General features: G+C 38.4%; 2 protein-coding genes across 4 annotated transcripts in view; one reads left to right on the plus strand and one right to left on the minus strand.

Moving 5' to 3' along the window:
* Window positions 1-27,661, minus strand: part of DOCK2 (dedicator of cytokinesis 2) — a 308,188-nt gene that overhangs the window by 145,073 nt on the left and 135,454 nt on the right. The window lies entirely within an intron of this gene.
* Window positions 1-27,661, plus strand: part of INSYN2B (inhibitory synaptic factor family member 2B) — a 108,381-nt gene that overhangs the window by 48,820 nt on the left and 31,900 nt on the right. For 2 of the 3 annotated variants that reach the window (XM_039353215.1, XM_039353232.1), the window contains exon 2: window positions 22,833-24,763. In XM_039353215.1, the coding sequence (XP_039209149.1) occupies window positions 23,421-24,763 (1,343 nt within the window). In that variant the 5' untranslated portion in view covers window positions 22,833-23,420. Of the gene's footprint in view, window positions 1-20,966; window positions 21,246-22,832; window positions 24,764-27,661 lie in introns of those variants that run through there. The other variant, XM_039353223.1, reaches the window with a different exon arrangement.

Raw genomic sequence — 27,661 nt, forward strand, 5'->3', positions numbered from 1 at the left:
CCCACCCAATTAATAAATCCACGGTACATAATGCAACAATGACAGCTGTGGGATAACAAAATGTACCCACAAAGTCTGCCATGGACACACCTGCCAGAGCTGCCAGTTTTCTCCAAGTTCTGTTAGCTTTTGAAAGTTATCACATTTTAATATACTTCAAACCTGAAGCCTTTTTGAAATTGCAGCAGGCTGAATCTTTTCCACAAGATAAGCCAACAAACAATGATTACTAAATTTCTGAATAGTTGTTCTGACAATTAAAACAATTTAATGCTAGTCACATAAATGTAGCTCCTATTATTAGACAGATATGCGTAAGTTAAATATTGTTATTCCACAAAAATTATAAGATAATACCTCATGAGCCATGGTAGCACAGTGGTTAGAATGCAGTATTGGAGGTTAACTCTGCCCACAGTCTGGAGTTTGATTCTGACCAGCTGAAAGTTGACTTAGCCTTTCATCCTTCTGAGGTAGATAAAATGAGGCCCCAGGGGCAATATGCTAACTCTGTAAACAGCTTAAAGAGGGCTGTAAAGCACTATGAATTGGTATATAATTGCTATTGCTTTTATATTAGGAATAGTGTCAACTATTCTGATACTTGTAGTTGCAGGAATTCTGAAAGTAATGATTGATGCAATACCCAAAGTAGTTCCTTCTATATGTGCTGGTAGCATGTCTCCAAAATTCTAGTCTGTACCTGATGGTATCAAATTTGGAAACATGATATTGTTTTGTCATTGTAAACCAAAAACTAAGAGGCAGATCATGAGGCAAAATCCAATGTATCATTCCACTCCATGGACAGATCAGTGTTGCATATCCATTGATGGAATAAGGAACTGAATGATTTCTGTCTGCATTTCAGTTCCTGCTATCAAAAGATCTTTTCTTGATTTCTGCAGTTTTCTGGAATTGAATCTGAAGGTATATAGGGGGGGTCTGGAATAAAGAGGAATTCACTGAACAACCCATTCACACAATACTGGATTTATTTTTCTGTAGTGGCAGATTTTAACACCATTAAAAGATAACAGAACGACAGATCAATGTTTGCCGTTGACTATATTCTTTTCTGCAGAGTTAAATAGAGTGTTTTCCAGTTAAAACTTTAAATGAAGAATAACAGGTCTTACGATTCTTTGTCCCTTCATAGCTTATTACAACCCTATTATGAAAAGTATCTCTGTGTGGCATCCACACATCATTAAATGGTGGACACTGGGAAAAATGTATGTTGTTTTCAACTCACTGATATGCCCCTACCCTCCTAGCTTTCCACAAGAGCTCTGCTTGGTGACCGTTGGATCCAATGGGGGGGGGGTTTCTATGCTTGAGATGACTGCTGAATTGATGGCCTTCCCCCTTACGCTCTGCTCTCCACCCATCCATCTTTTTGGTTATCATATTGATATATTCTCATTGTATTATTTTTCATTGTTTATTTTATGGTTATAGCATTTCACTTCTGTTTCCACTGCTTTCATTTTCTTCCTTTTTATTATGATAAGTCACCTAGAGTAACCTCATAGTTGGATAGGGAGCAAATAAATTAACAAATAATTAGGCTAGAAAAAGTATTTGGAGATTTGGAACTGATTTGTTAAGAAATTCCTGGCATGCCTTTGAAAGAATTGGGCCATTGTACATTTCTGAATGTATGCTCACTTGCTTTTTATATGCTCCAGATCAGAATAACAGAATAACACAATTGGAAGGGACCTTGGAGGTCTTCTAGTCCTATTCTCTGCTCAAGCAGGAGACCCTACTCTCTCAGACTCCAATCTCTTCTTAAAAATCTCCAGCGTTGGCATGCCCACAACTTCTGGAGGTAACTCGTTCCACTGATTAATTGTTCTAATTGTCAGGAAATTTCTCCTTATTTCTAGGTTGGTTTGCTCCTTAATTAGTTTCCATCCATTGTTTCTTGTCCTGCCTTCAGATCAATCCTGAATAGATATTACTAATACTCTCCAGTACTTTTGCCTAGCCTTACATTAGAAATTTGTGAATGTTTTTGGGACAGCAGCTGTCCCAGTTGGGAGGAGGACTAAAGTAGGGAATTAGCCTAGACTTAATACATTAAAACAAAAAAGCAAGGTCTGACACAAACACACAGACCCATGCATTGAGCCTTATCAGTTTTTCCCAGATGAAAGCTGCTAGTCTGAGGAGATTGCTGTGTTATAGGCAGAGAACAATAAAGTAGCTATTTTAAACTCTACATATGTGGTTCTGGTCATTCATGCATGACAGTTTGATAGTAATTGAATTGTTTATATTGGAAATTGTGTACCAACACTCATACTGTTTTAATGTAGTTCTTGATTCAAAAGTTTAAAAATATTTGTACATTTTTGTCCTTTATATGGAAATTATTTTAAAATGTCTATGGGAGGGAGGTCTTAAAATATGTACTTGGAGAAATTGAGAAATGCCCAGCTGAGAGAAAAATATTTATACATTTATGCTTAAATATGCATTAAATATAAATGAACATGTTTACTCTTAAAAAAAAAGAAATGTAATTTATTGCAAAAATTAAATGATTTCCTGTGGCCAGAAATATACCTCTAATTCAGTGGTTCTCAACCGTCCTAATGCCGCAACCCTTTAATACAGTTCCTCATGTTGTGGTGACCCCCAACCCCCCATCCAGCTGGCCGGGGAGGGGGGGAAGGAAGGCCGCTCTACCGGCTCCGCCTAGCCTGGTTGGAGAAGCGCCATTCCTCTCCCTCTTTCTCTCTCTCTTTCCTCTCTCTCTCTTATGGCAGCATCATCGGGGGTCCCCGCCGCCCCCAGCCTGGCCTCTATTGTGTCCTCAGCTGAACGGGTGGGGAGGGGGAGCAGGATGGGAGGCAGCGGCTCCGGTGGTGGCAGTGGCAGCATGGCTGCATTGTCTGGGGTCCCCGCCACCCCCAGTCTGGCCGCCGCCCCTGCCGGGACTCTGCACTGCCTGGCCTCGCCTTCCACCCATGGATGGAGCTGTGGTGGGGACAGTGCCCACCCGAGCCACCTGTGGGGCAGCAGGAGGAAGAAGGAGAGGAGGAGGGTGCTGCCCGGCCTCGCCCTCCACCCATCAACCTCCACTGCCCGGCCTCACACTCCACCCATGGTGCTGCACTGCCCCTACCAGCCCCTTCACCAGCCCAGCTGCTAACCCCAGGACCCCTCTTGTCCCGGCATCTGCCCGAGCTGACTGGGGGGCAGTAGGAGAAAGAAGGGAAGGAGGAAGAGGAGGGAAAGGAAGCCACCATCAGCATCAGGCCCCAGGAGGAGGCTCTCCTCTCCTACCATTGCTGCATCTCCTTCTTCCTTCCCAGCAGCCTGGGTTCTGGCGCGTCTTCCCAGCCAACGGGGCCAATGGTCAGGCTGGCTGGGGATCACAGGGACTGGTCTCCCTTGGGCCGTGGCTTGCAGGATGATTGGCCCACTCAGTGGAGCCTCCAGCGGACCACTCCCAGCAGGGATCCCGGGGCTTCCCCGGGCGGCTCCAAGGCCACAAGGCCCTGGCCGCGCTTCTCCCAGGGGGTGGGGCACCTGGGTGCAGGGCCAATCAGGAGCCCTGCAGGAGGTAAGTTTGCCTGACAGAGAGAGAGAGTGAAGGGAAGTGAAAGTGCCTCTCTGTCTCTCTGCAAATGGCGGAGGAGGCCATGTGGAGACGGATGCGGAGCAGTGTCTTGGTTCCTATATCAGAAATATGTGTTTTCCGATGTTCTTAGGTGACCCCTGGGAACGACCCACAGGTTGAGAACCGCTGCATCTAATTAATTTAGCCCTAGTCAAGCAGGTGATTGGCTACTTAACAATAACAATAATAGAGTTGGAAGGGACTTTGGAGGTCTTTTAGTCCAACCCCCTGCTGAGGCAGGAAACCCTATACTATTTCAGATAAATGATTGTCCAGTCTCTTCTTAAAAATTTCCAGTGTTGGAGCATTCACAACTTCTGGAGGCAGGTTGTTCCACTGATTAATTGTTCTAACTATCAGGAAATTTCTCCTTAGTTCTAGGTTGCTTCTCTCTTTGATTGGTTGCCATCCATGGCTTCTTGTCCTGCCTTCAGGTGCTTTGGAAAATAGCTTGACTCTCTCTTCTTTGTGGCAGCCCCTGATATATTGGAACACTGCTATCATGTCCCCCCTCGTCCTTCTCTTCATTACATTAGACATACCCAATTCCAGCAACCGTTCCTTATATGTTTTAGCCCGTAATCATCTTTGTTGCTCTTTGAATGTACAATACTATTTCAGTGTCTACTTTTTGTTTTATACTGTTAAAATCCAATTCAAGTGCTGCTTGCCATGCCTACAAGGTTAATTTATATATAAAGGACAGTGGTTATTAGGAGGAAGGTGGGGGGAGAGTGATCAGCATAGCTCACATCAAAGACTCTGAAGCAGTTTCCAAGATTCAGAGGACATTCGTTTGTCGTCCCTAAAGAAAAACCACTTGTAGCTTCTTCATCTTATAAAGATCCTTTCCCAAAAAGACTATATTAAGTTCCTTTGAAAATTGATATCCAAAGAAGGCATGCATGTTTTTTAGTGGTTAAAAAACAAACAAAGAAAGAAAAAATCCTACAGTATGGGGAATGATTGGGAGAGAGTCAATTTACAACTCCCAGAAGAACAAGACAGGAGTTCTAACTCCACCATAGGGAACTTGGCGCTCAGTTAAAAGATGTGGTCTCAGATGCACACTAGCCAGTTTCTGAGGCATCAAGAAGGTCTTCCAGCACCACTGGTCTTGTGTGCTGCTGAATCTTTCTTTTCAAGGGTCACATAAACACAGGCTGAAACCTCTGCAGCTGCAGTCCAGAATTAACCCTACATGGTTCACTTGGGAGTTAATTATCACTGACTGCTCAGAAGAATAGTTTTCAGAAGCAGCCAACAGATATTAGAGCCTGCATACATCCTTTATTATTTTGCTGTTAGCAGGTTTGTTTGTTTGTTTGTTTGGGGTTTTTTTTCGACTGAGGATGATAGCCTGTATCCAGACATAATCACGTTGTGATCCATAGCGGGAAACATATGGGAATGTGATGGACATAATGGGAATGTCTTAGGACACAAGATAACCTACTTCACGCTACAGAGAGGATCCAGGAGACTATTTTCTGTTACAGATTTTGCTATCCTGTGCCAACTTCATAAGACTGTCATAATACCTAAGGAAAAAAAAGGAAAAAAAAAACTCTATTTCCCTTACCTTGTATTCATCTGAACTAAAGCTGTTGAGGTACAAGAAAAGTTGAGAACAGCAAAAACAAACAATAAAACCCCTCTTGAAAGAGCTCCTCTGGGTACAGGAAGGATTATTGCTTTGCAACTTATTACTAAAGCATATACTTGTTATCTGAAAACATACTGTAACATTGTAGTAAGGCTTTTCTACCCTCAGTGTATCACTTTTAGGGACCAGCTTAAAATATATAAGAAGTTAAACACACACATACACAAGCGCACTTAAAATGTCACAGTATACATTTTATTCTTTTAATTTCTAGGAGTTTGTCAGACATAAAGACATTTTAATCCAGCATCAAAAGTGTCTCTTTAAGGCAGGAAAACCAAAGGCAGCATTAGCATATTAATGGGCTTCAGTTCTCAAAGCAAAGCAGTGCTATTAACACCCAAGGAAAATCAAAGCAGAATTGATGACATAAAGCTCTGAGGACTGCAGTGAAACCATTTTTAATATAGAAGTGGAGAAACATGAAATTCTTCAAGCTATGGGTCACTGTCAACCAAGGAAATTGCAAAGTGAACCGTCATCTGAGATGCCCATGAAATAAAGGATGCTTCAGTAACTCAGAATCATTGTCCTCACCTTTCACACATGCATGCAAACATACAGATTCACATAAGGAGAATCCTTGTATCTAAGAATGTCTGGAAAAGTTCAGTGCAACACTTGTTTTGCAGCTGTCTTTCGCAGTACCCTTTTCAATCTTGGAAACTGTCCTATCTGTAAACAAATCACTAGACTACAAGGACAGATTATTTATCTAGGGTCTGCAATCTCTGCTCTTCAGGCAGAAACTAAGTGTCTGGTTCAGCCCTTCTATTCCATTGAGCCTTCACGCTATCAGCCCCTTCTACCACAAAGATCCTGCAGGAGAAGGGCAGTGTGGACAACTGTGGGATCTGGCAGGGTGAAAGCTGTGAACCACAAACACAAAGCTTTCGCTATGTCCCTGCACAACAGATACAGTGCCCTTGCTGACCTTAATAGGGACATTAAGGAGACAGGTAAAGGTATTTGTGATGATAACTCAAATAAGCAGGGGATCTTTGTCCAAGATGAAGAACTTGTTTTTGACATGGAAAAGTATGAATCAGATATTACACATCAGTCATGCAAGAACAGAAAGGCACCCAAAAAGAGAAGCCAACTTCTGGTTGGTGATTCAATGATAAGGGATGTAAATTTAGGAAAGGACACAGAGGTTTCGAAAGAGGTCAGGTGGGCTTCCAGGTGCTACTGCCAATAGGGACAAGAAGAGTATTTGTAAAATAATTAAGAATGCCAGCAAGGACTGTGATGTGGAGGCTATTGTACATCTTGGCATTAACGATCTGTGTCAAAAAGATGTACTCTCTGTACAGAATGATTTCCAGAGCCTGGGGCAGGAACTTAGCAGAATAGACTTTAGGCTTATTTTTTCAGAGGCTCTACCAGTGTATAAGGAGCAAAATGGAAAAGGCCAGCATATAGCACAATTCAATATGTGGCTAAAGGAGTGGAGTAAAGGGGAAGGCTTTCGATATATTAGTCACGATGTCAGCAGCTGGTCCAATGAAAAAAATGTAAAAAAGAGATAGTTTGCATCCATCAAAGAAAGGGACTAAGTTACTCGGCTATAAATTCACAGATTTTTCTGGAGGAATATTTAAACTAAACAGCGGGGACAGTGAGCTAATTGATAAGAACATCCCTGTCCCCGGCAATCTAAAAATTATAGGGCTATCAGTGCATGTAACATAGATGTGTGTGTGGACAAGAACATCAAGCTTGCCGTCAAGCAAAATCAAGCTTTTAATAGTGAGTGCCACTCATTTAAATATGAGCCAGCAGTGTGCTGCAGCTGCCAAAAAAGCCAACATAGTGCTAGGCTGCATTAACAGAGGGATAGAATCAAGATCACGTGAAGTGTTAATACCACTCTTCAATGCCTTGGTAAGGCCACACTTGGAATACTGCATCCAGTTTTAGTCACCACGATGTAAAAAAGATGCTAAGACTCTAGAAAGAGTACAGAGAAGAGCAACAAAGATGATTAGGGGACTGGAGGCTAAAACATATAAGGAACAGTTGCTGGAATTGGGTATTTCTAGTTTAATGAAGAGAAGGATGAGGGAGGACATGATAGCAGTGTTCCAATATCTCAGGTGCTGCCACAAAGAAGAGGGAATCAAGCTATTTTCCAAAGCACCTGAAGGCAGGACAAGAAGCAATGGATGGAAACTAACCAAAAAGAGAAGCAACCTGGAACTAAGGAGAAACTTTCTGACAGTTAGAACAATTAACCAGTGAAATAACCTGCCTCCAGAAGCGGTAAATGCTCCAACATTGGAAGTTTTTAAGAAGAAACTGGACAGCCATCAGTCCTGCCTGAGCAGGGGATTGGACTAGATGACTTGCAAGGTCCCTTCCAACTTTATTATTATTATTATTATTATCATTCATCGCACAGTCAGCCAGATGTTCAGACTGGATTTGGCATTTTGTCTACCTATCGAGTCCTTACCCAGGACCTGGGATAGGCAGATGTGGATGTTTGATGGTATTACAGGTATCGTCGCAGGATGGAAGCAGTTCCTAAAGGCCGCCTTTTGCAATTGACTAATAGCGAATTTGTCAATGCCAATGGTGTTCAAGTGGTGCTCCAGTTGTTTTGGGATTGCACCCAAGGAGCCTATGACTATTGGTACTACCCTTGCTTGCTTTTGCCACAGTCTTTCTATTTCTATTTGTGGGTTCTTGTATTTTCTCCAGTTCTTTCTCTTCTATTCTGCTATCTCCAGGCACTGCCACGTCCACTATCCAGACTTTTTTGTCTTTCTTATCGACAATTGTTACCCTGGGGTGCATCTTAAGAAGACAGAACTCTTGGAATAATTCTTCCAACAGGAATCCTTTATTAAGAGAAAATTCTTGCACTTTCTCTAGACAGGACTCCCACCAGTTTTTCTTACATTCAAGGTTTTAAGGGGTGCAGATCAGTCCAATGCACCCAATCACCCCCCTTCCAGTGATAGTTTAAGTATCACAATTCCATCCCCTTTCTTCAACAGCTTATGGAGTGGTTCACTAACTCAGCTTCTTTGCATGCTCTTCTTACTGTCTGTTGCTGCTTTCTCAATTTTGACTTTGTATGCATTTGTTTAAGGTTGGAAGGTGCAGGAATATAGTCCCCGGTTCTCTCTCTTCATTTTTTTGCTCTCTTAGCCATTGCCAGGTTTTATTATTATCCTTTTCCCAGCTATTTTTTTCATGTATTGGCCATGTAGTGCTTTGTCTTCCCATGCCTCTATTCTGTTCTTCATTTGGTCTTTCTTGTAGGCCAGTTTGGTCTCTCCAGTAGTTAGTAAGCCTTCCTGATATACTAATTTCAGTGCATCTTCATCATTGTTCTTCAGATATTCTTCCAAAGCCATTTTTTCTTCTTCAACCATCTGATGTACTTGTAGCATTCCACGCCCACCTATTTGCCTTGGTAGATAAAGTCTATCAATGTCACTGCGTGGATGAAGGGCGTGATTCATTGTCATTATTTTTCTGGTCTGCCTATCCATTGCTTTTAGTTCTGCTTGAGTCCAGTCCACTATTCCAGCTGTGTACCTATTATTATTATTATTATTATTATTATTATTATTATTATTAAAAAAACACAGGATCCTTTCAACAAAGGAACACAAAGAACAAATGTAAATGGAAATGTCTTGCTATTGACAGTATATAAAAAAATTAGTCTGATTTATTTTACATTGTATGTAAAATAGATAATAAGTAAAACCCAGTAATGCTTAACGTATATTCTACACTACAGTACCGAAATGTCACAGAGGCTCACAAACAAAGAACAGCTCTATCCAAAGGATAAATCTCAATGATGCCCCATAAGAAAAATACCCTATCAGATGTCCCGTTAAATCTCCTTGGCCTCAGTCCCAATCAAAAGCTTGACAAAGAAAATACAAAGAAAAAAAGTTGAGAGAAAAAATGAATGTATTCCTAGTAATTTCATGGTCAACAAATATACATCAGAATGAGTGTATATATATATTACTTTGTTGTGAATTGTTTTTTTTTTTTTAGAGAGAGGAAATTTGAAGAACAGTAAAATATGGATAATGGAAATTCAAATTCTATGATTTATCTAACAGAGTAAAATAGATTACTTGATCCAGCTGATCATCACTGAAGAGATCTTAAAGAAAGCAGAAGTGAAATTGCCTGGCATCTAAGACAAATATGTAATTTGTGCCTAAAAGCAGTTGCAACACCAATGAACTAGAAAGTGCTCAATGCATCTTTATTTGCCAGCAAGAGAAGAGAGAGAAGGTTAAAAAAAAAAATGAAGATCCTAAACAAAGCATTGGCGGATTAAGGCAGAGAAAACAGGGAGATGATTCTAGAAGAAGAAAATAAATGAAGGTGAAGTCTAAATAAGCTTCACAACACTCAAAGTCAAGAAAGGAGTCCTATGATGATGACAGACAAGGAAGTATTAAAATAGCTAAATTAGGGAGTTGCTATTTCTACAATCTTGGCTGTGAAATTCTGCTGTATGTTATTTATTCTTTCATTGCAGCATTTGGCTTGAGAACACTAGACAGGCAATAAAGACTTTTTTTAAAAAGCCTATGTCGTGGGGGGGAAATCTACAAATTCCTCAAGGTCAGATGTGCATAAATCACTTGCCAAAACTCATGTGGGTTGCTTCTCTCTTCATGGTATCCCACAACTCAACATTCCCAAAATCAATCATTCTCTTCCTTCCAGCCAAGAAACTGTGTTATTAGGATTGAAATAAGCAAGGAGAACTTTTGAGTTGTGGTTTCAATTCTTGACTGTTTTGAATCTGATAATTTTAGTATCACATTCAGTATCCAGAATATAATGGGTAGCAATACTTGCAGAATTTTAATGCAACAGGAATGGAGGAAGGAAGTGATAGTATGAAGAGAGATTGTGTGAGATTCAGACATTTGTCCATATCATATTTTCCATATAATGTTTACATCAAACGTTAGCAATTGATTTGAAGATGAAAGATGGAATTAATTTCATTATTAAGGAGTTTATAAATAATAGGATAACTTTAGTTTTTAACTTCCTAATAGTTGAAAAACTTCCACTATATGATGACAAAAAATGTCATCAAATATTCATGGTTGCAGAAGAAAATTATTAAGGCTCAAAAGTTTGTTTTAGTAATAATGTTTTAATATACTTTACCTTCAAAAAATCCTTAAAAATAAGAGTTTCATTTATGTACTTGACTTAAGCAATTGGCTGATGGCCTTGCATATTTATATGAGCAGCAACATTTGCTATTCCAGAATGTAAAGAACAGAAAATCAATTTAGAAGTGCCATTAATTTCTTAATAAAATATTTATCTAGGGAATAACTGTTTAAGATTTTACCACTCTTAGAGCAGCATAGTGTTCATGAACAAGTGTGAGTATATGTTTGATTGAGGCAAAACAGCAGGTATGTGTTAACATAATAAATTTATGAAAACAAATTAAATAGCTAACTACATTTTAGAAAGCTAATATAAATTTGTGCAAAACCGCTCAAGTGTATTGATTTGACTAGCCCTTATGTTAGTGGCCTCCGATTTTACCTAAAATATTATTTCTTATTGTGTAGCAACTTTTGCCTCCTTAGATTTATTTGCTTGCTTCTGGCAGTTCTACCATTTAAATAAAGGTTAGATTAAATCAGAGTTCTACAACTGAAAAAAACCAAAGCAAATGATTATGTGCTTTTGTAGACTGGTTTATTTCAGGATAGAATCAACAGAGAATTATTTATGAACCAGATGCTAAACACATGTAACTAAGGCCATGGAGGACATAGAGAGAATGATAAACCAAGAGATAAGTCTAGCAATAAGCTTCTAGAACAAGAGTAGTGATCAGCTAGCACTCCAGATACTCTTTAAAATAATAGGTACCCAGCATCCGTCACCATGAGCCCTACTTCCTAGGTATACTGGGAGTTTTAGTTAGCAACCTCTGAATTGCCATAGATTGTTTCTTTCCTAAAAAAGACAATAGGCACAATGTCATTATTTAATAATGTCTGCAGAAATGGCTATTCTCAAATTTGAGGATTTCCATAACCTATGCCAGACGATAACTATTGTCTCTGGGCACATCAGGCTGGAAAAGCAGTTAAATCATCATTCTTTGAAATTGTATTTGTATTATAATTTTATAAAATATTATATTTAAATAGTTATTTTTATTAATTTAAAAGTGCAATAAAAAAACCCTCCTCAGAATTGCTACGTATCTCCTGTTTTGCTGGGGAAGTAGAGCCAGTATTTTGCTCTAGACATGTCAAAATCTTAAGTACAATTTATAAGCCACAGTTGAAACTAGATTTTCTGCTGCTAAGTAAGGAGATTGTTAAGTGAGACAGGCCCAATTTTATAGCCTTTTTTATCACGGTTGTTAAGCGAATCATTGCAGCTGTTAAGTGAATCAAGCATAAATGTGATCTGGAATTGAATCCCGCTTCCCCCATTGACTTTGCTTGTCAGAAGCCAGCTGGGAAAATTGCAAATAGCGATCACATGATCCCAGAATGCTGCAGCCATTATAAATACATGCAGATTGCCAAATGCCTACATTTTTCTGAACCCTTAATAGAAAGAGAAATAGTTTTTTCCCTTAAGACCTTCAGAGAAACTTTTAACAATCCTTCTGAGTAACACTGAGATTTGCATTTCTCTTTGAAATGTTTGTAGCACAGTGATTCCTGAATTCAGGTCAATATTGCCAAATGGATAAACTATAGAGCACAGGTGTCAAACTCGCCATTGAGACATATTGTGACTTTTTTTTTGTTTTGCATTGCCAGAGCTGGGATGGGCACAGCCTCTGTATAATACAACCAGCCCGGGGCCCGGCAGTTTGACACCCCTGCTAGAGAGTAACTGTCTAAAATTAACATCAGACTAACAGGACAAAATAAGTTCTAGAAGGAAAGAAATCTTTATTTGTGGCTGTATGCAAAGAGGATTTATAAAATTATACTTCTGTTTTAAATTAAATCTACCTAAAGATTCTTATTTTAAAATACTCAGATCTTGAATACAGTATAGCCCTGTTCTTTCTCCCTTTCTCTAATACTAAATCAGCGGTTCTCAACCTGTGGGTTGCAACCCCATTTGGGGTCGAACGACCATTTCACGGAGGTCGCCAAACAACGCAGTCCGCCATTTTTTCCCCTTTTCCTTAGCTGTGCTACTCCCTTTTATTCTATTGGCTTTTGAAAGCCAATAGAATATACTCTCTTGAATAGAGTCTAGTTCTATTGGCTTTCAAAAGCCAATAGGAATTGTCCAAGCTGTCTCTGCCCTGCCAAAAGTCCAGGCTGTCTCTGCCCTGCCAAAAGTCCCATTCTGCAAATGGTGCTGCAAGTTGTCTGCAGCGAAGGCGAGCTGTCTGGAAGTTTCCACCCCTCCCTGCTGAGCAACTACTAAAAATGTAAGTAAAAGAGGGCCAGGGGTGGGAGGTGGGAGGCCGGCGGGCGCAGGGAGGGTTGCTGGCACGTGTGGGGCCTGGTGGGTGCCTTACCTCTCTTGGTCTGGGCCAGCTGGTGGCCCAGCCAGTGTTCGGCCTGCGCCAACTCTGCAGCTTGCCAGCTACGCCTCGGTCGGCGCAGTGGGCGGCACCATGCATGCGCAGCGCTCCCGGTCAGGGAAAGTCCTCGACTTACAACCGGTTGGGTAGTCCTCGACTTACGACCAGTTGGGGGTCACGGCATTAAAAAGGTTGAGAAACACTGTACTAAATGAATGCATAAATGTGATCTGGAATTGAATTGAATTCAGATGATTTCCCGAATACATCCCAGCAACTTTCTGAGCATAGTCCTGATGTAGTTTGCTACTGCCTTTTTCCAGGAAGCTTTTTCAAATTCCCTATATATTATACAGCTGCTGGCAAATCTGGATATTTTAAATTCATATGGCTTGCCCTTATAAAAGTTTGATTTATATTCTTTCAATTGTCACTGTATCTATTGTGATTCCCCCAGATAGGACCTATTCTTAAACTGCTGCCTCTAATCAATATGATAAAATTCTGGGAAGTGTGAGATCCTTGCATGGAAGCTGTGAATGCCCCAACACTGGAAGTCTTTAAGAAGAGACCGGACGAGGGGACATGATAGCAGTGTTCCAATATCTCAGGGATTGCCAGAAAGAAGAGGGAGTCAAGCTATTCTCCAAAGCGCTTGGAGGCAGGACAAGAAGCAACGGGTGGAAACTAACCAAAGAGAGAAGCAACCTAGAACTAAGGAGAAATTTCCTGACAGTTAGAACAATTAACCAGTGGAACAACCTGCCTCCAGAAGCGGTGAATGCTCCAGCACTGGAAGTTTTTAAGAAGAGACTGGACAGCCATTTGTCCGAAATAGTATAGGGTTTTCTGCCTGAGCAGAGAGTTGGACTAGATGACCTCCAAGGTCCCTTCCAACTTTTTATTATTATTATTATTATTATTATTATTATTATTATTATTATTATTATTATTATTATTATTATTATTATTATTATTATGGATCATCGCACAGTCAGCCAGATTTTCAGACTGGATTTGGCATTTTGTCTACCTATCGAGTCCTTACCCAGGACCTGGGATAGGCAGATGTGGATGTTTGATGGTATTACAGGTATCGTCGCAGGATGGAAGCAGTTCCTAATAAGGCCGCCTTTTGCATTTGACTAATAGCGAATTTGTCAATGCCAATGGTGTTCAAGTGGTGCTCCAGTTGTTTTTGAATTGCACCCAAGGAGCCTATTACTATTGGTACTACCCTTGCTTGCTTTTGCCACAGTCTTTCTATTTCTATTTGTAGGTCTTTGTATTTTGTTATCTTCTCCAGTTCTTTCTCTTCTATTCTGCTATCTCCAGGCACTGCCACGTCCACTATCCAGACTTTTTTGTCTTTCTTATCGACAATTGTTAAGTCTGGGGTGTTATGTTGCAGGTGCTTGTCTGTTTGAATTCTGAAGTCCCAGAGCAGTTTAATTTTATCATTTTCTATGACTTTCTCTATTTTATGATCCCACCAGTTTTTGCTTACAGGCAAATGATATTTTTTGCAGATCTTCCAATGCACCATTGTTGCTACTTTGTCATGCCGCTGCTTGTAATCAGTTTGTGCAATCTTCTTGCAACAGCTTACCAAGTGGTCCACTGTTTCTTCAGCTTCTTTGCATAGGCGGCACTTACTGTCTGTTGCTGTCTTCTCAATTTTGACTTTGTATGCATTTGTCCTTAAGGCTTGGTCTTGTGCAGCCAGAATTAGTCCCTCGGTCTCTTTCTTCAATTTTCCTGCTCTTAGCCATTGCCAGGTTTTATTATTATCTGCTTTCCCAGCTATTTTTTTAATGTATTGGCCATGTAGTGCTTTGTCTTCCCATGCCTCTATTCTGTTCTTCATTTGGTCTTTCTTGTAGGCCAGTTTGGTCTCTCCAGTGGTTAGTAAGCCTTCCTGATATACTAATTTCAGTGCATCTTCATCATTGTTCTTCAGATATTCTTCCAAAGCCATTTTTTCTTCTTCAACCATCTGATGTACTTGTAGCATTCCACGCCCACCTATTTGCCTTGGTAGATAAAGTCTATCAATGTCACTGCGTGGATGAAGGGCATGATTCATTGTCATTATTTTTCTGGTCTGCCTATCCATTGCTTTTAGTTCTGCTTGAGTCCAGTCCACTATTCCAGCTGTGTACCTAATGACTGGGATTGCCCAGGTGTTGATTGCCTTTATGGTATTTCCTCCATTGAGTTTGGATTTTAAGATCTTCTTCACTCTCTTGATGTATTCACCTCTAATCTTTTTCTTGACTTCAGTGTGCTTGATGTTGTCAGCTTGAAGGATACCCAAGTATTTGTAGTACTCTTCCTCATCCAGACTCTTAATGTTATTTTCGTGGGGCATCTTGATTCCTTCAGTTTTCATTATTTTTCCTTGTTTGATAGTAAGTGTGGCACATTTGTCCAAGCCAAACTCCATTACAATATCTTGGCTATATATACGGACAGTGTTGAGCAGCGATTCTATTTCAGATGATGTTTTTCCATACAGCTTCAGATCATCCATATAAAGGAGGTGGGATAGTCTGGCAGATGTTTTTGATGTTTGATAGCCATGTCCTGAGTTATTCAGTATTGTTGACAGAGGAAACAGTGCAATAACAAATAGTAATGGTGATAATGAATCTCCTTGAAATATTCCTCTCTTGATATTAACCTCTCCCAGCCTCTCACCATTGATCTGCAACTGTGTCTTCCATTGTGCCATCGATCTTTGCACAAATTTTCTGATGTTTCTACTGACTCCTGTTATTTCTAGGCACTTTATTATCCAATCATGTGGCAGAGAGTCAAATGCCTTTTTGTAGTCAATCCATGCCACATTCAGGTTGGTCTTCCTTCTCTTGCAGTTTTCCAAGATCATTTTGTCTATTAGGAGTTGATCTTTTGTTCCTCTGCTATTGGGGCGGTTTCCTTTCTGCTCAGGTGGAAAGAGATTGTTTTCAACTAGATGCTGTTGTACTGCATCAGCTACCACACCAGTTAGTAATTTGAAAGTTGTTGGTAAGCAGGTAATTGGCCTGTAGTTACCTGGTGTTGCCCCTTTTGCTGGATTTTTCATTATTAGGTAGGTTTTCCCAGTTGTTAGCCATTTTTCAATTTCTCCTCCTTGTAGTATATTGTTGAACTGCTTGGCAATGAGTGGGTGTATAACAGTTAGATATTTCAACCAAAACCCATGCAGTTCATCTTCACCTGGTGCTGACCAATTTTTGATTTTCCTTGCTCTTTTTTCTACCATTTTTGTTGTTATTACTAGTTCTTTCATTTCAACTTCTGTTTTATTTGCATCCACCTCTTTTAACCAAGCCGCATCCTTGTTGTATTTCTTTGGGTTATCCCATATCTGCTTCCAGAACTGCACTGTTTCTTCCTTGTCAGGTACTGACTGATTCCTTGCAGTTTCTCCATTGATGGATTGGTAGAAACGTTTCTGATTGGATTGAAATTGGAGGTTCTGCCTATAGTTTGCAATTCGAGCTTCATATCTACTGATTTTCCTGGCTATAGCTGTTATTTGTTGCTTTATTATTTCCAGTGCTTCCTTGATCTTCCTTGTTTCTAAGTGGTATTTCTTGATTAGGTATTCTTTGGTCTTCTTGTTCTTCAGCTTCTTTTCTTTCATCTGTTCTAGCTTGCTTGCATGTGATCTTAACTTGCTGATCTTATTTTCTAGTCTAATCTTCCATTTTTCTGGTGCACTGTTTGTTTGTTTTTCTTCTTTGTTGATTTTGCATCCCAGGTATTCTGTTATAACTGCAGCTGTGCTGTACATTAGTTGGTTTGTTTCTTGCAATGAATTGGTGCTTATACTTGATATTGCAGTATTTGCATCTTTTAATGCTTGTGCTAGCTGTTTCTTTGGAACAAGCTTCAATGCAGGTAGCCTTATTCTGTTGTTTTTGTGCTGTTCTAGATGCTCAGTTATTCTTTGTTTCAATTCTTTTATTTCTTTAGTTAGAGGGTTTTGTTCTTCCTGAGGAAGAGGTGCCTGGTTTCCAAATGAGAACAGTTGTATATCTCTGCTGGATTCCTTCATTGCCAACTCCCCCTGGTTTGCCTCTACATTCTGAACTACTTCTGGTAAGGCTTTGATTTCTTTGCCCTGGGTAAACCTTTGCAGTTCGTCCAATTCTGTTTCTGTGGATACTTTATTTCGTGTTATAAATCGGCATTGATCTGCTAGTCTCTGTTCTGTTATTTCTGATTCTGGATGTTGTTCTTTCCAGAACTGGTGCATTCGTTTTAGATATCCTCTCTTGTTGGACTTGATCTGTAGTAACAGATCATTATTTCTTTGTTTTCCATCACTGTGTATCTGCGACGGGTAAACACCTTTTCTTCCAGTAGTTCTGCAGCTGCTGGCCCTGGTTGCTCAGCCAACAGTCCTGAGTCCTGTAACCCATTTTTCACCAGATATCCAGGAACTCCAATATCTAGTGCGGACCTTGTTAACCCGGGCGACGTCCGAGCCGGTATGGCATTCTGAAATTTACGTCTCACCATATTTTTTATGGGAGAGACACTCTTTGTCTGACTCCTCTGATGAGACCTGTCCAGTATGGTTGAACCTCTGGCATAGCTCTCATCTTCCTCAGAGTACACAAGCCCCACAACCACGTCAAGGTATTATTATTATTATTATTATTATTATTAAATAAGGTGTTGACTAGGTAACTTCTTTATAGTTGTGTTTGTCTTTTGCTTTGATTTCTGCATCTTTATCTTTATTCTTTTCTTTTTTTCTTTTTCATCTTTTTTTCTTTCTTGATAGTTTTTGTTCTGTATTAAAAATTGTAAAAAAAATCTAAAAATATTTCAAAAGTTTCCAGTGTAATTGGAACAGTCCCTTGTATTGTTACATCAATATTTAATGCAATCCATGTAGTGAAGGCTATTATGGCTGAACCGAGCATTATTTTGGTGGTATAAACCTGACCAGTCACTTTTGAATAAAAGGTTTTTTTAAAAAAAATTAAAAATGATGCTCTGAAAAGGTGCAGTTTGATGAATGTCCTTGAAACATTTATGTCCAGGGGATTTCTCCTGTATCCTTTCATCTGAAATAATGTTGAGACAGTTTAGACTCTTTTTCACTGTGACATATTTATGCTACTGTGAAAAGCCTTTGATAGATGCAAATAAACAGGAACATTTTTTTATCTTGGGGAAACAAAGAAAACTGGGAAAAGGTTGCTCATCCCGATTCATTGCACCAATCAGAGAAAAGGGCAAGAGGGAATGGGGAGGAAGGGTAAACGAGGGTTCTCCAGTTGGGTTCAGTCCTTCCCTGCTCCCATCTCTATTGCTCTAACAGTGTAACAGCAAACATTTCAGCATGTGGCTAAAAAAAGCTCTGCATGGATATTTCCATGTAGGTCACTAGGAACTAAGCTTGATTAGAAACCAACTTTACTTTTCCCAGAAGTTAGCACAAACTCTACTTCAGTCTTAATTGATTACAGTGAAAGCCTATGACTCAGAAGTAAATCCTAACTCACTCTTTTGACAGGAATTTGCATATATGGGATTGCAGTTTAAGAAACTGCACCATAACCTAATGATTAATAGATGACTTCTATGAAGCAAAGAATCTAATAGCAATGCTAAAACCTTGCTGGGTCTTTGGGAAACTATATATGAAATAGATTTGTATGACATGCTAAACCAAAATAAAACAAGCCATATTTGGGTTTGGAATAATAAAAATAAAGCCATTCACAGCTGAGCTCTGGAGTGGAGGGAAACAATTAGATGCGTACATAGCAGAGGCATTCTTGCTTTAAAATATTTTCCAAATGCCCAGCTTGCCTTCATAATCCTGAGACAGCTACTATGGCTCACCAATCCTGCAAAAGACATTTTTAAAGATTTTCCTCACACATCTAAAACTTTCCAGAAGGATCAACTGTATTCTGAAGAAATTGGGAGAGTAGTAAATCTAGTTTGTCAAGTAGTTGTTTCTAAAGAAGACAGTCTATCAAAGTTGTCACATATGGGTTTGCTGAATGAACTAATGGCTATCTGCATTTTCATCTATTGGAACAAGTAACCTAGTCCACTATGTGAAGCAAATCTAATGCAGCAAATGTTAGGAAGATTACATCAATAAAATGTGCAATTTTTCTGTGGCATGTCAATAAGGAAATGTCATGTTGTGGGAAATAAAATTGGTCCTCTACTTGACAGCATTTAGATGGGACCCAATAGAGTCCAAAAAAGTATCAAATGCTTTTATCAATAAATGAGCCAATATCTCTAGTAAATATAGAGAAAGAAGAGAGAAGTTGATATGGATCAGGAAGAATCAGAGGGCTAAAACCATCAATTTCTTGTCAATGCTGTAAACATTGGATGTTCCCACTCTGATAACTGATGAAAATTGCAGCTATTTTCTCTTTGCTTTTAACAGGCTTTTTCTGGTATTTAGAAATCAGGTGCATAAGGGGGTTGGGGGTTGGGATGAAAGCTTGAGCTCAGTTAGCCATAACAATAATGCTGCTTTGTGGGAACCCAAGGATGAGCTGATAACATTTTGGTGGGCTGAGGAGCTAGGGAGAAAGCCCTCGTTTTAGGCTAATTGGAGAATGTGATTTATAACAGCTTATCGGGGATGGGAATTGCACTTTGTATCTGGGGGAAGGGAATTTAGTTTTTGGGTTCAACTATGTAGTGCCAATACTTTGTTTCTTGAATAAAATGTTCATCTATATCTTAGGGCCAGTGATAAAGAATTTTTGCCTCAAAGTTCTTTTGATAGGTTTCATTTATTGGAAACATGACATTTCTATTATGGCACACTTATAGGTTTTCTGTGTACAGTTCCTACTATTTTTATCACATACTACAAATTTCATATATACTAGGAGATTTTTTTATCTTGTCTAATTGAAGTACTATGGTATGTATTATGGAGACAGTGGAGAAATATAATTATCTCCCAAATAGCAATCATATGTGGGTGCTCAGACACAGAGGTCGAGGCAGCATTGTTACATTGTTCATTGCATTACTGATAGTATCTGGGACTCATAAATCTGATTATTATAAATTTTAGCATACAAATCATACAAGTTTAGCATACATGCCAAATTTTAGCATACCTATCATGCCAATAACATAATCAGAGAGAACCTGTAAACAGCTGTATTTCATTAAAATTCATATTTTGGCCTATATCATTGGCTGCTTGGCATTGGCTGTATGGCCAATTCTAAGTGAACACATACTTAACATGAAATTTTTATAAATAGCAGTGGCATTTAGACATATATTGCTTCACAGTGCTTTACAGCCCTCTCTAAGTGGTTTACAGAGTCAGCATATTGCCCCCAACAATCTGGGTCTTCATTTTACCGACCTTGGAAAGCTGGAAGGTTGAGTCAATCTAAATATTAGCAAAGATAATGCAGTCAATACAAAAAAGCATAAAATACATATGTTTTCTGAAGCAACATTGTGAACTGATATATTTGTACATTGTATGATCAAACTGCTTAGTTTGAAGGCAGTATAAAATATTTTGAAGCATAAAATATTAAAATATTTTGTCTTAATCTTGGGTATGCTTTTTGAAGTTAGCAGTGTTATGCCCTCAATTAACTGCTGAGGAGTAAAACTGTTTTCGTCTCTGCGGTGTTATTGTATTAGTTTATATTAATTTGGACAATCCTGGAAGCCAAACACTATTATATTCATATTTAATGTCAAAATGAAAAATATCCAATTAGAAATACATACACACACACACACACACACACACACAGTGAGAGAGAGAGAGAGAGAGAGAGAGAGAGAGAGAGAGAGAGAGAGAGAGAGAGAGAAAGAGAAAGAGATACAGATTAATTGGAGTAAAAATGTGATCACAAAATGTACATGATAAATTTTGCTTGTCTAGCTTTAATGAATCAATATGGTTTTTTTGTGCCCAGTCAAGCAGAGGTTTTGCTAGCACAAATACCTTTGTTTACATTAAAAAGATTGGAAATAAATTTGTACAAAAATTACATGAAAGGCAAGGTTATAACTTCTTTTACAGATATTATTGCTTTTAAATAAGCTACAATATGAAATTATAAGAAATCAAGACCATTTCATTGCTCTCATCAATATTTCAATGTACTTATTTATACAGAGAGACTTTGTTTTTAAAACTTGGAAAAGGAAGGAAAAAAGTACTGAATAACACACCCAAATTTCAGAAAATTTCAAATATGATAAGAGAAATACTCTTGGAGGAGAAAGATATGATATTTAGATATTCAATTTTAATTTAACAGAGGATAAAGGAATTTATCCCTCTTCCTTCTTCTCACTTCTTTCTTCTCTGCACTTTCTTTTAGTTCCTCCCTGGCTAAATGAGGTAACTGAGCAAAAATATGAAGGTATGACCTAAAGCTGTTAACCATCAGGATTGCAGCTTATCCACACAGAAGACTTTCCTGGTTTAAACATGAACCTTTGCATAAAACAGATCCAGAAATGGCTCATAATCTGTCCTGGGAAGGTTTAGCAAAGTGGTTTTGCTTTGAATGTCTTTCAAGAGTACTGGAGTGAGAGTGGTCGTGACCCTGATAGTAATGTTCTCTAGGGCTTCTCATGGAACCTACCAACATTTTTTTTAGATATCTTCATGTTCCATGACCAAATGTTCTAATTTTATTTTGTTTTGTGGGCAGAGGGATAGAGAGAAAGAGAAAGACAGAAGTGTGCATGTGTTTATTCCTCAAGGAGTAACAATTATTGTCTTATTTTACTTCAAAAACACTTTAATTTTACTGGAAAACTTTGGCACTATGCTGCACTAGCATCTTGTTAGCATGAATGTTTCAGGATTTACATATCATAAAGAAAAGAAGTAGACTGAAAAGTTAGGAGCTTTATTTATTTTCCCACAACACAATTTTCGGCAAAATTCAGGTTAGGATTTCAACTTCTGCTATATACTCTAAAAATGAAAACAATTCTGGCATTTTATTAGGAAAGCATCTGTTTTGAAAAAAGAAGGAAAAATAGAGGAAAAGAGATGAAAAAAATGGAAGTTGTTCTAGCATAATATAGAGAGGTAACTAGGACATTACACAATTAAACTAATTCCATAACTAGTGGTTCTCAACCTGTGGGTCGGGACCCCATTTGGGGTCGAACGACCATTTCACAGGGGTCACCAAACAAGGCTGTCCACCATTTCCCCCCCCTTTTCTTTGGCCATGCCCCTGGCACCCAGTGATGTATAAGTGGTTGGGGGTCACCACAACATGGGGAACTGTATTATGGGGTCGCAGCATTAGAAAGGTTGAGAACCACTGATCTAGGCAGTAACTTACTGTAAATGCCGGCGTAAAAGGCGACCCGGCGTATACAACGACCCCCGTCTTTATAGCCGGGCCGCATTCCTAGAACGTCATCTTATACGCCGGAAACTACCAGTATTTCCGGCGTATAAGATGACTCGGCGTATAAGATGACCCCCGTCTTTGGCGCCGATTTCAGCGCTCGCGGAAGTCGCCTTATACGCCGGCATTTACGGTAGTTGATATCACACATGGCCATGAGAATGAAAAGCCAAATGGTCGTAGAATATTAGAAAAACTAAGATCATTTAATTGTGAATGTGGATTCTAAGAACACTGCATACTTCTATATATGTAGATAAGAAGCAATCTCTTTCTTCTTTGCACCTGTTGCTGTATTTTCTACAGTTTGAGTATCTGATGAATTGTGAAAAGTAAAGGCTAAGCCCAATGTTACATGAGCTGACTATTTATTATTAAAAGACAATCATTCCCCTTTTCCCTAGAAAGCAATAGTAATTGAACCACTAAATCTGATTCCAGTTTTCCAGTGAAAATTCAATGCAGGAGACATGGGGGCATTTAGGAAAAGACTGTGATGTTACTGTTAATTACTGTACATTAAAAACATATATATGACTTTCCAGTAATGACTATTTTTTCTTCTTTTTCTTCCAGATCATATGTGTACATTTTACCATAAAAACTGATCTTCAATGACCAAGAATATTTTGTTTGGATCTTAACCATTCGGATGTACTTAACCTAATATCTACGTAAATCAAATCAAGAAACCTACAGTACTTCAACACATTTTTTCCAGTTAATCCTGTTGGATGATTTGTTTTTATGTGGGTTCAACTCACTGGTTTCCATTCATATATTTAAGAATAAACTTATTTGTAAAAGTGAGAAGATGGGACAGAAAGGGGAAACAAACTTAAAAGAAAAAAAATGGTTTACTATTGATGGATCTGTTTTTCTCACAAATCTATGCATCAGGGAGGCAAGTACCACAAACTGTTTTTATGCTTGTTGTTTACACTCTATGCAAACACAAAATAGGAGGTATCAGCTATACATGTTTACTATTTAAGTGATAAATAATATTCTAAAAGAATAATAAAGAAGAAGCAGAGAAACTGCTACGGTAACTAAAACATTCACAATTAAGACCAAACCAAGCAAAAAAATTATTCGCTGAATAACAATACATATTTCAATTGGGTGGCTTCAGGCCCAGTGTTGTTCAAATGACCAAATGAAATGGGTCGCAAAGAAACCTATTATCTGCACATGTTGAATTGCGACTCAATGGCTCAGCAAGGCATCAAAGTGAGGCCTGTCCTGCTGAAACGGAACAGCCTGGATTCAGTTGATTTCAGAAAACATCCACACCATCGCAGGAGCAAATCACAACAAGTCCGATTTAAAGAGGATGGAGCAGATAACCTAATAGTTGCAGAATCAGAGCTGGAGGCAGGAGATACCCAAGATCCATGTGTATTGGATAAAATAGAAACCTCCCAAGCCCATAATTTAGTAAACGATTCACTCTGTTTTCCACCATCTTGCAAAGGATTACAAAATATTGCCATACAGACTTCTCCAAGCCTCAGGAAGCATTTTCCAGTGTTTAAAAAGAAAAGAATTACAACAAGCAAGTCTCTAACAGAAATGCCAAAAGAGTCTGAATATACTTTTCAAGTTAATGGCAATCTTTCTCAACAGGACATTATCTCTTCTAGTCTCTCTTATTTGAGTATCGCTCAGCGTTTAAATGATGGGCCAAAAGCAACAGCAAATACTCTATTCCGAAGAGTACCTAAAGCACAAAGCAATGGCCCTGTCCATTTGGGTTCTGATCAACTTGCAATATTAGAAACAGCCACTGTTTCTACCCAGGTCCCTGATTATACACACCTAGGTTCTGCACTAGACAATTTTTCCATTTATCCAGACACACAAGTGGACTTAAGGAGCTTCACTGATCCTTCTCCCACTAAAAGGGAATCCGAGGAAATATGTTCCATGCTGGTGGAGTCTGAAAACCTGACTTGTGTAAATCAGAACTGTAATGATACCCAAATGGGTCAGAATTCATGTGAAGAGAAAAGTTACACTGAGCTGCTATCTAAGAATGATATCAGTGCTAAGGAAAACGTTCTCCCATTGTCTCAGTTTCACCACAATTCTTTACCCTCCTCTCTCCCAGAACCTCAGCAGTCAGTACAATTGCAAGAAGACACTGGCCCTAAGATACAGATGAATGACAACCAAACAACATTATTCACTATCAACAGTGTGTCACCTCTTATTCCCTCTTGTCAAACTGTAACAGAAAACCTTTCCACTAATACCGAAGTGCCACAGTACAACAACTGCTTAGAAGGCTTTCATATAAATGCCTATCTTTCAGGGGCTGAAACAAAATCGGAAAAGAAAGAGATTAAAGAAATTAATCAAATTCATTTGGCACACAGCGAACTATGTGCCCTACAAGGCAGACTTCAGTCCGTGGAGGAATCTTTGCTGTCAAACCAGGAGAAGATTAAAGTCCTCTTGAATGTAATTCAAGACATGGAAAAGGCCAGAGCCCTCAATGAAGGGTATGTTGTGTCTTATATTTACCGTTACTTTATTCAGACTAACTAAAGAGAACATTATCTGCTTTACAATTAACTCTCATATATATTCTTAGGAAACAATTGGTATCAAAATCACATTTTCTATGCTATTTCTATGCTGCTTTTTCTCCATTGTAAATAATCTTTTCAGCTGCCTCTTCAGCATGAATTGTAAGGTTTATCAATGTTAAAGTAAAGCTGAGATGCTAAAATTTTGCTAGTCTCCCAGGATCTTTCACTCTGATTCAGATAGTGCTAAATTATATATGAGACTAGAATGAACCTGATTTGTTGGCAAAAACATATTAAAAACCCTGAAATTGGCCACCTCCCCCCCCCCGTTTTTTTTAAAAATGTTTCCTCAGCTGCTAAATCCTGGTAAAAGGAGAAGAGTGTTCTCAAGATCATTGCATAAAGTTAGTAGCAGTGGTAGTGTCTGAATCAGGCCTTCTCTTTAGATAGCCACACATATAACCATGGTTCCATATATATCTACTTAATTCAATCTGTATCTAAGAATTTAAATTATAAGTATGTTATATACAAGCATTGCCTTTCTGCCTTATATTCATTTTACTGAATATACATGGTAAAAGATATGCAAGATATTATTAAATTCTACTGGCTATAAGTACTGACAACTTCAAGTAGGGCACTATTATGTTAGGACACAGAACTCCATGAAACTTTTGCCTTACCAAAAGTATTATCCTTCGATTACTGTCCACTTACAAAGCTACTCAATCTATTACTAAAAAGAGTGTATGTTTTACACCTCTTTTTTATGAAAAAGTAACTAGATGTGGTTAAAGGTCTTGATCTTTTTATGTGGTACAGTAAAAAAAATATCTATTTGAAGTTAGCATGCTGTTATTACAAGATGTAAATATGCTTTCACACATAATATTATTTGTTGCTATCTCAGGAAACCCTGTTGCTTCTAAAATCAAGAATTCTGGGATTAATTATGTGGGTGCTGCAAAGTTTAAATTGATTTACTTTTTTTAAGGATACATACTGATGGACCAGTAATACCAATCACTTTAAGGATACCAGCTTTTTAATGATAAACTTAATTGAAATGGAACTTCCAGAAAGCAAGCTACTCAATCAAATAATTGCCTTAAATGGATGGAACTCATATTACCAATTTTTAAAGTTTTTTTTTCAAAGAACCTCTCAAAATTTGGAAAGCATTGATAGCTTCCCCCCAAAAATGAAAGAGAAACTTCTTTAATAGCTGTGAATGATTTATCACATACTCCAAAACATAATGACGTGTTGTATCAAATGAAATGTATCAAATAAGAAGAGTAAAAATAAAAAAAATCACATGAATGAAATCACATAAAAGAAAAAAGGTGTAAAGCTACAAATGAAAATAATTTACATCTCAAACTCAGGATCGAGTGAGCAAATCTGAGTCATTTGGCTGGATTTTCATAGCAATAACTCCTCAACAGCCCCATTTTCCTGTTCATGATCAAAAGCCATGAAATCCAGTTGTCCAGTTTTCTCTTCTCAAACTTCTAAAAGCAGCTTTTCCTGAGTTTCATCCTCAGGATGGAAGTATTGAGTTCCCCTGTCCACTCTGAGTGCCCAGAGTGGAGATGCACCTTATTAATAAGGCATAGTCTTTGTGCAAAAAGTAGAAAAAGCCTACCCTTCAGGTTGGCTGGAGTTGTTGCTGTAAGCAAAAAAGATCATTGAAGAAGAGTCCTTCATTGTTACAATGAGTTCTAACAGTGATCCGGTCTTGAGTGCACAATCCTGGCTTATACATAGTTAGTTCATTGCCAAACTGTGATCTTCTGCTTGGACAAGGCAATAGTCTGCTTGTCCAGACAGAACAAGAACCATGTTTAACAGAAGGAGTTTAATTCACTCTAGGGGAACATTACAGAAATTTCCTAATTATTCTGAATGTCATAGTACCTCTAATTTTCAGATTGCTTCTGTTATAATAAACTACTTCATGCTCATTCGGTGTCATGCTACTGCAATTAACATATTTGTTCCACTCAGCCAGAAACATTTACTCTAACCCCTTCATTATAGGGACAGGAGGAAAAAATCTATGACCTACATATTCAAGAAGAAGCAAAATTGGTTCCATTTTTTTTACTTTCCTAACCAACCAGCACTAAATCTGTACTTCTGACAAGGATGTTTTTTTCTAATATCTAATAATATTTAAAATATTTAAAACCACTGAGGAAAAATATTAACTATTATTAAACATTATTATTATATTTTGCTTTTGGCAATTCTTACCTAGAGTATACTCCAAGTCTAACTTAATTTCAGTCATCCCAATGTATTTGGCTATGGGTGCCTTTCATAACACTGTATGAATGTCTCTGAATTCATCTCATTTAAGATAATCTTTATTTGGATGCACGTGAGGTACAAGGTGTGGAAGCATGACATTTTCTCTGAATGTTAAAAATACTGTCAAAGCTATTACAACCTGAAATGCACAAACAATATCAATTTCAATTTCTGTATCTATCAGAGGAACTTAATAGCCATAAAATGATTCATTAGTGTGAAAGGCAAGGTTTACTGCCATTCTAATTGCCTAAGTTCAGGACCAGAGATGCTTCAATAGTCTTTAACAACTAGTAAAATTCCATAATAGCTCCAAAATGTGTTTGCCAACTCTAGTCTTCACTGATGCAGTCATAATTCTAACAGGTTTTAGATTTAGATAGTGAAAACGGACCCTTGCAAAGGAACAATACAATAACTATTCTTACATTATCATAAGTTTATGCTACTATAATTAACATATTTATTTCTCTCAGCTAGAGACAAACCAAACCACACAGGAAAATGAAATAGTTCAACAATGGTCCAAAGCCAGCTTGGTCTCATAGA

The sequence above is a fragment of the Crotalus tigris genome, unplaced genomic scaffold (genome assembly GCF_016545835.1).
Source record: "Crotalus tigris isolate CLP2741 ecotype Arizona unplaced genomic scaffold, ASM1654583v1 scf7180000017568.12009008, whole genome shotgun sequence".
Taxonomy (NCBI): Eukaryota; Metazoa; Chordata; class Lepidosauria; order Squamata; family Viperidae; genus Crotalus; species Crotalus tigris.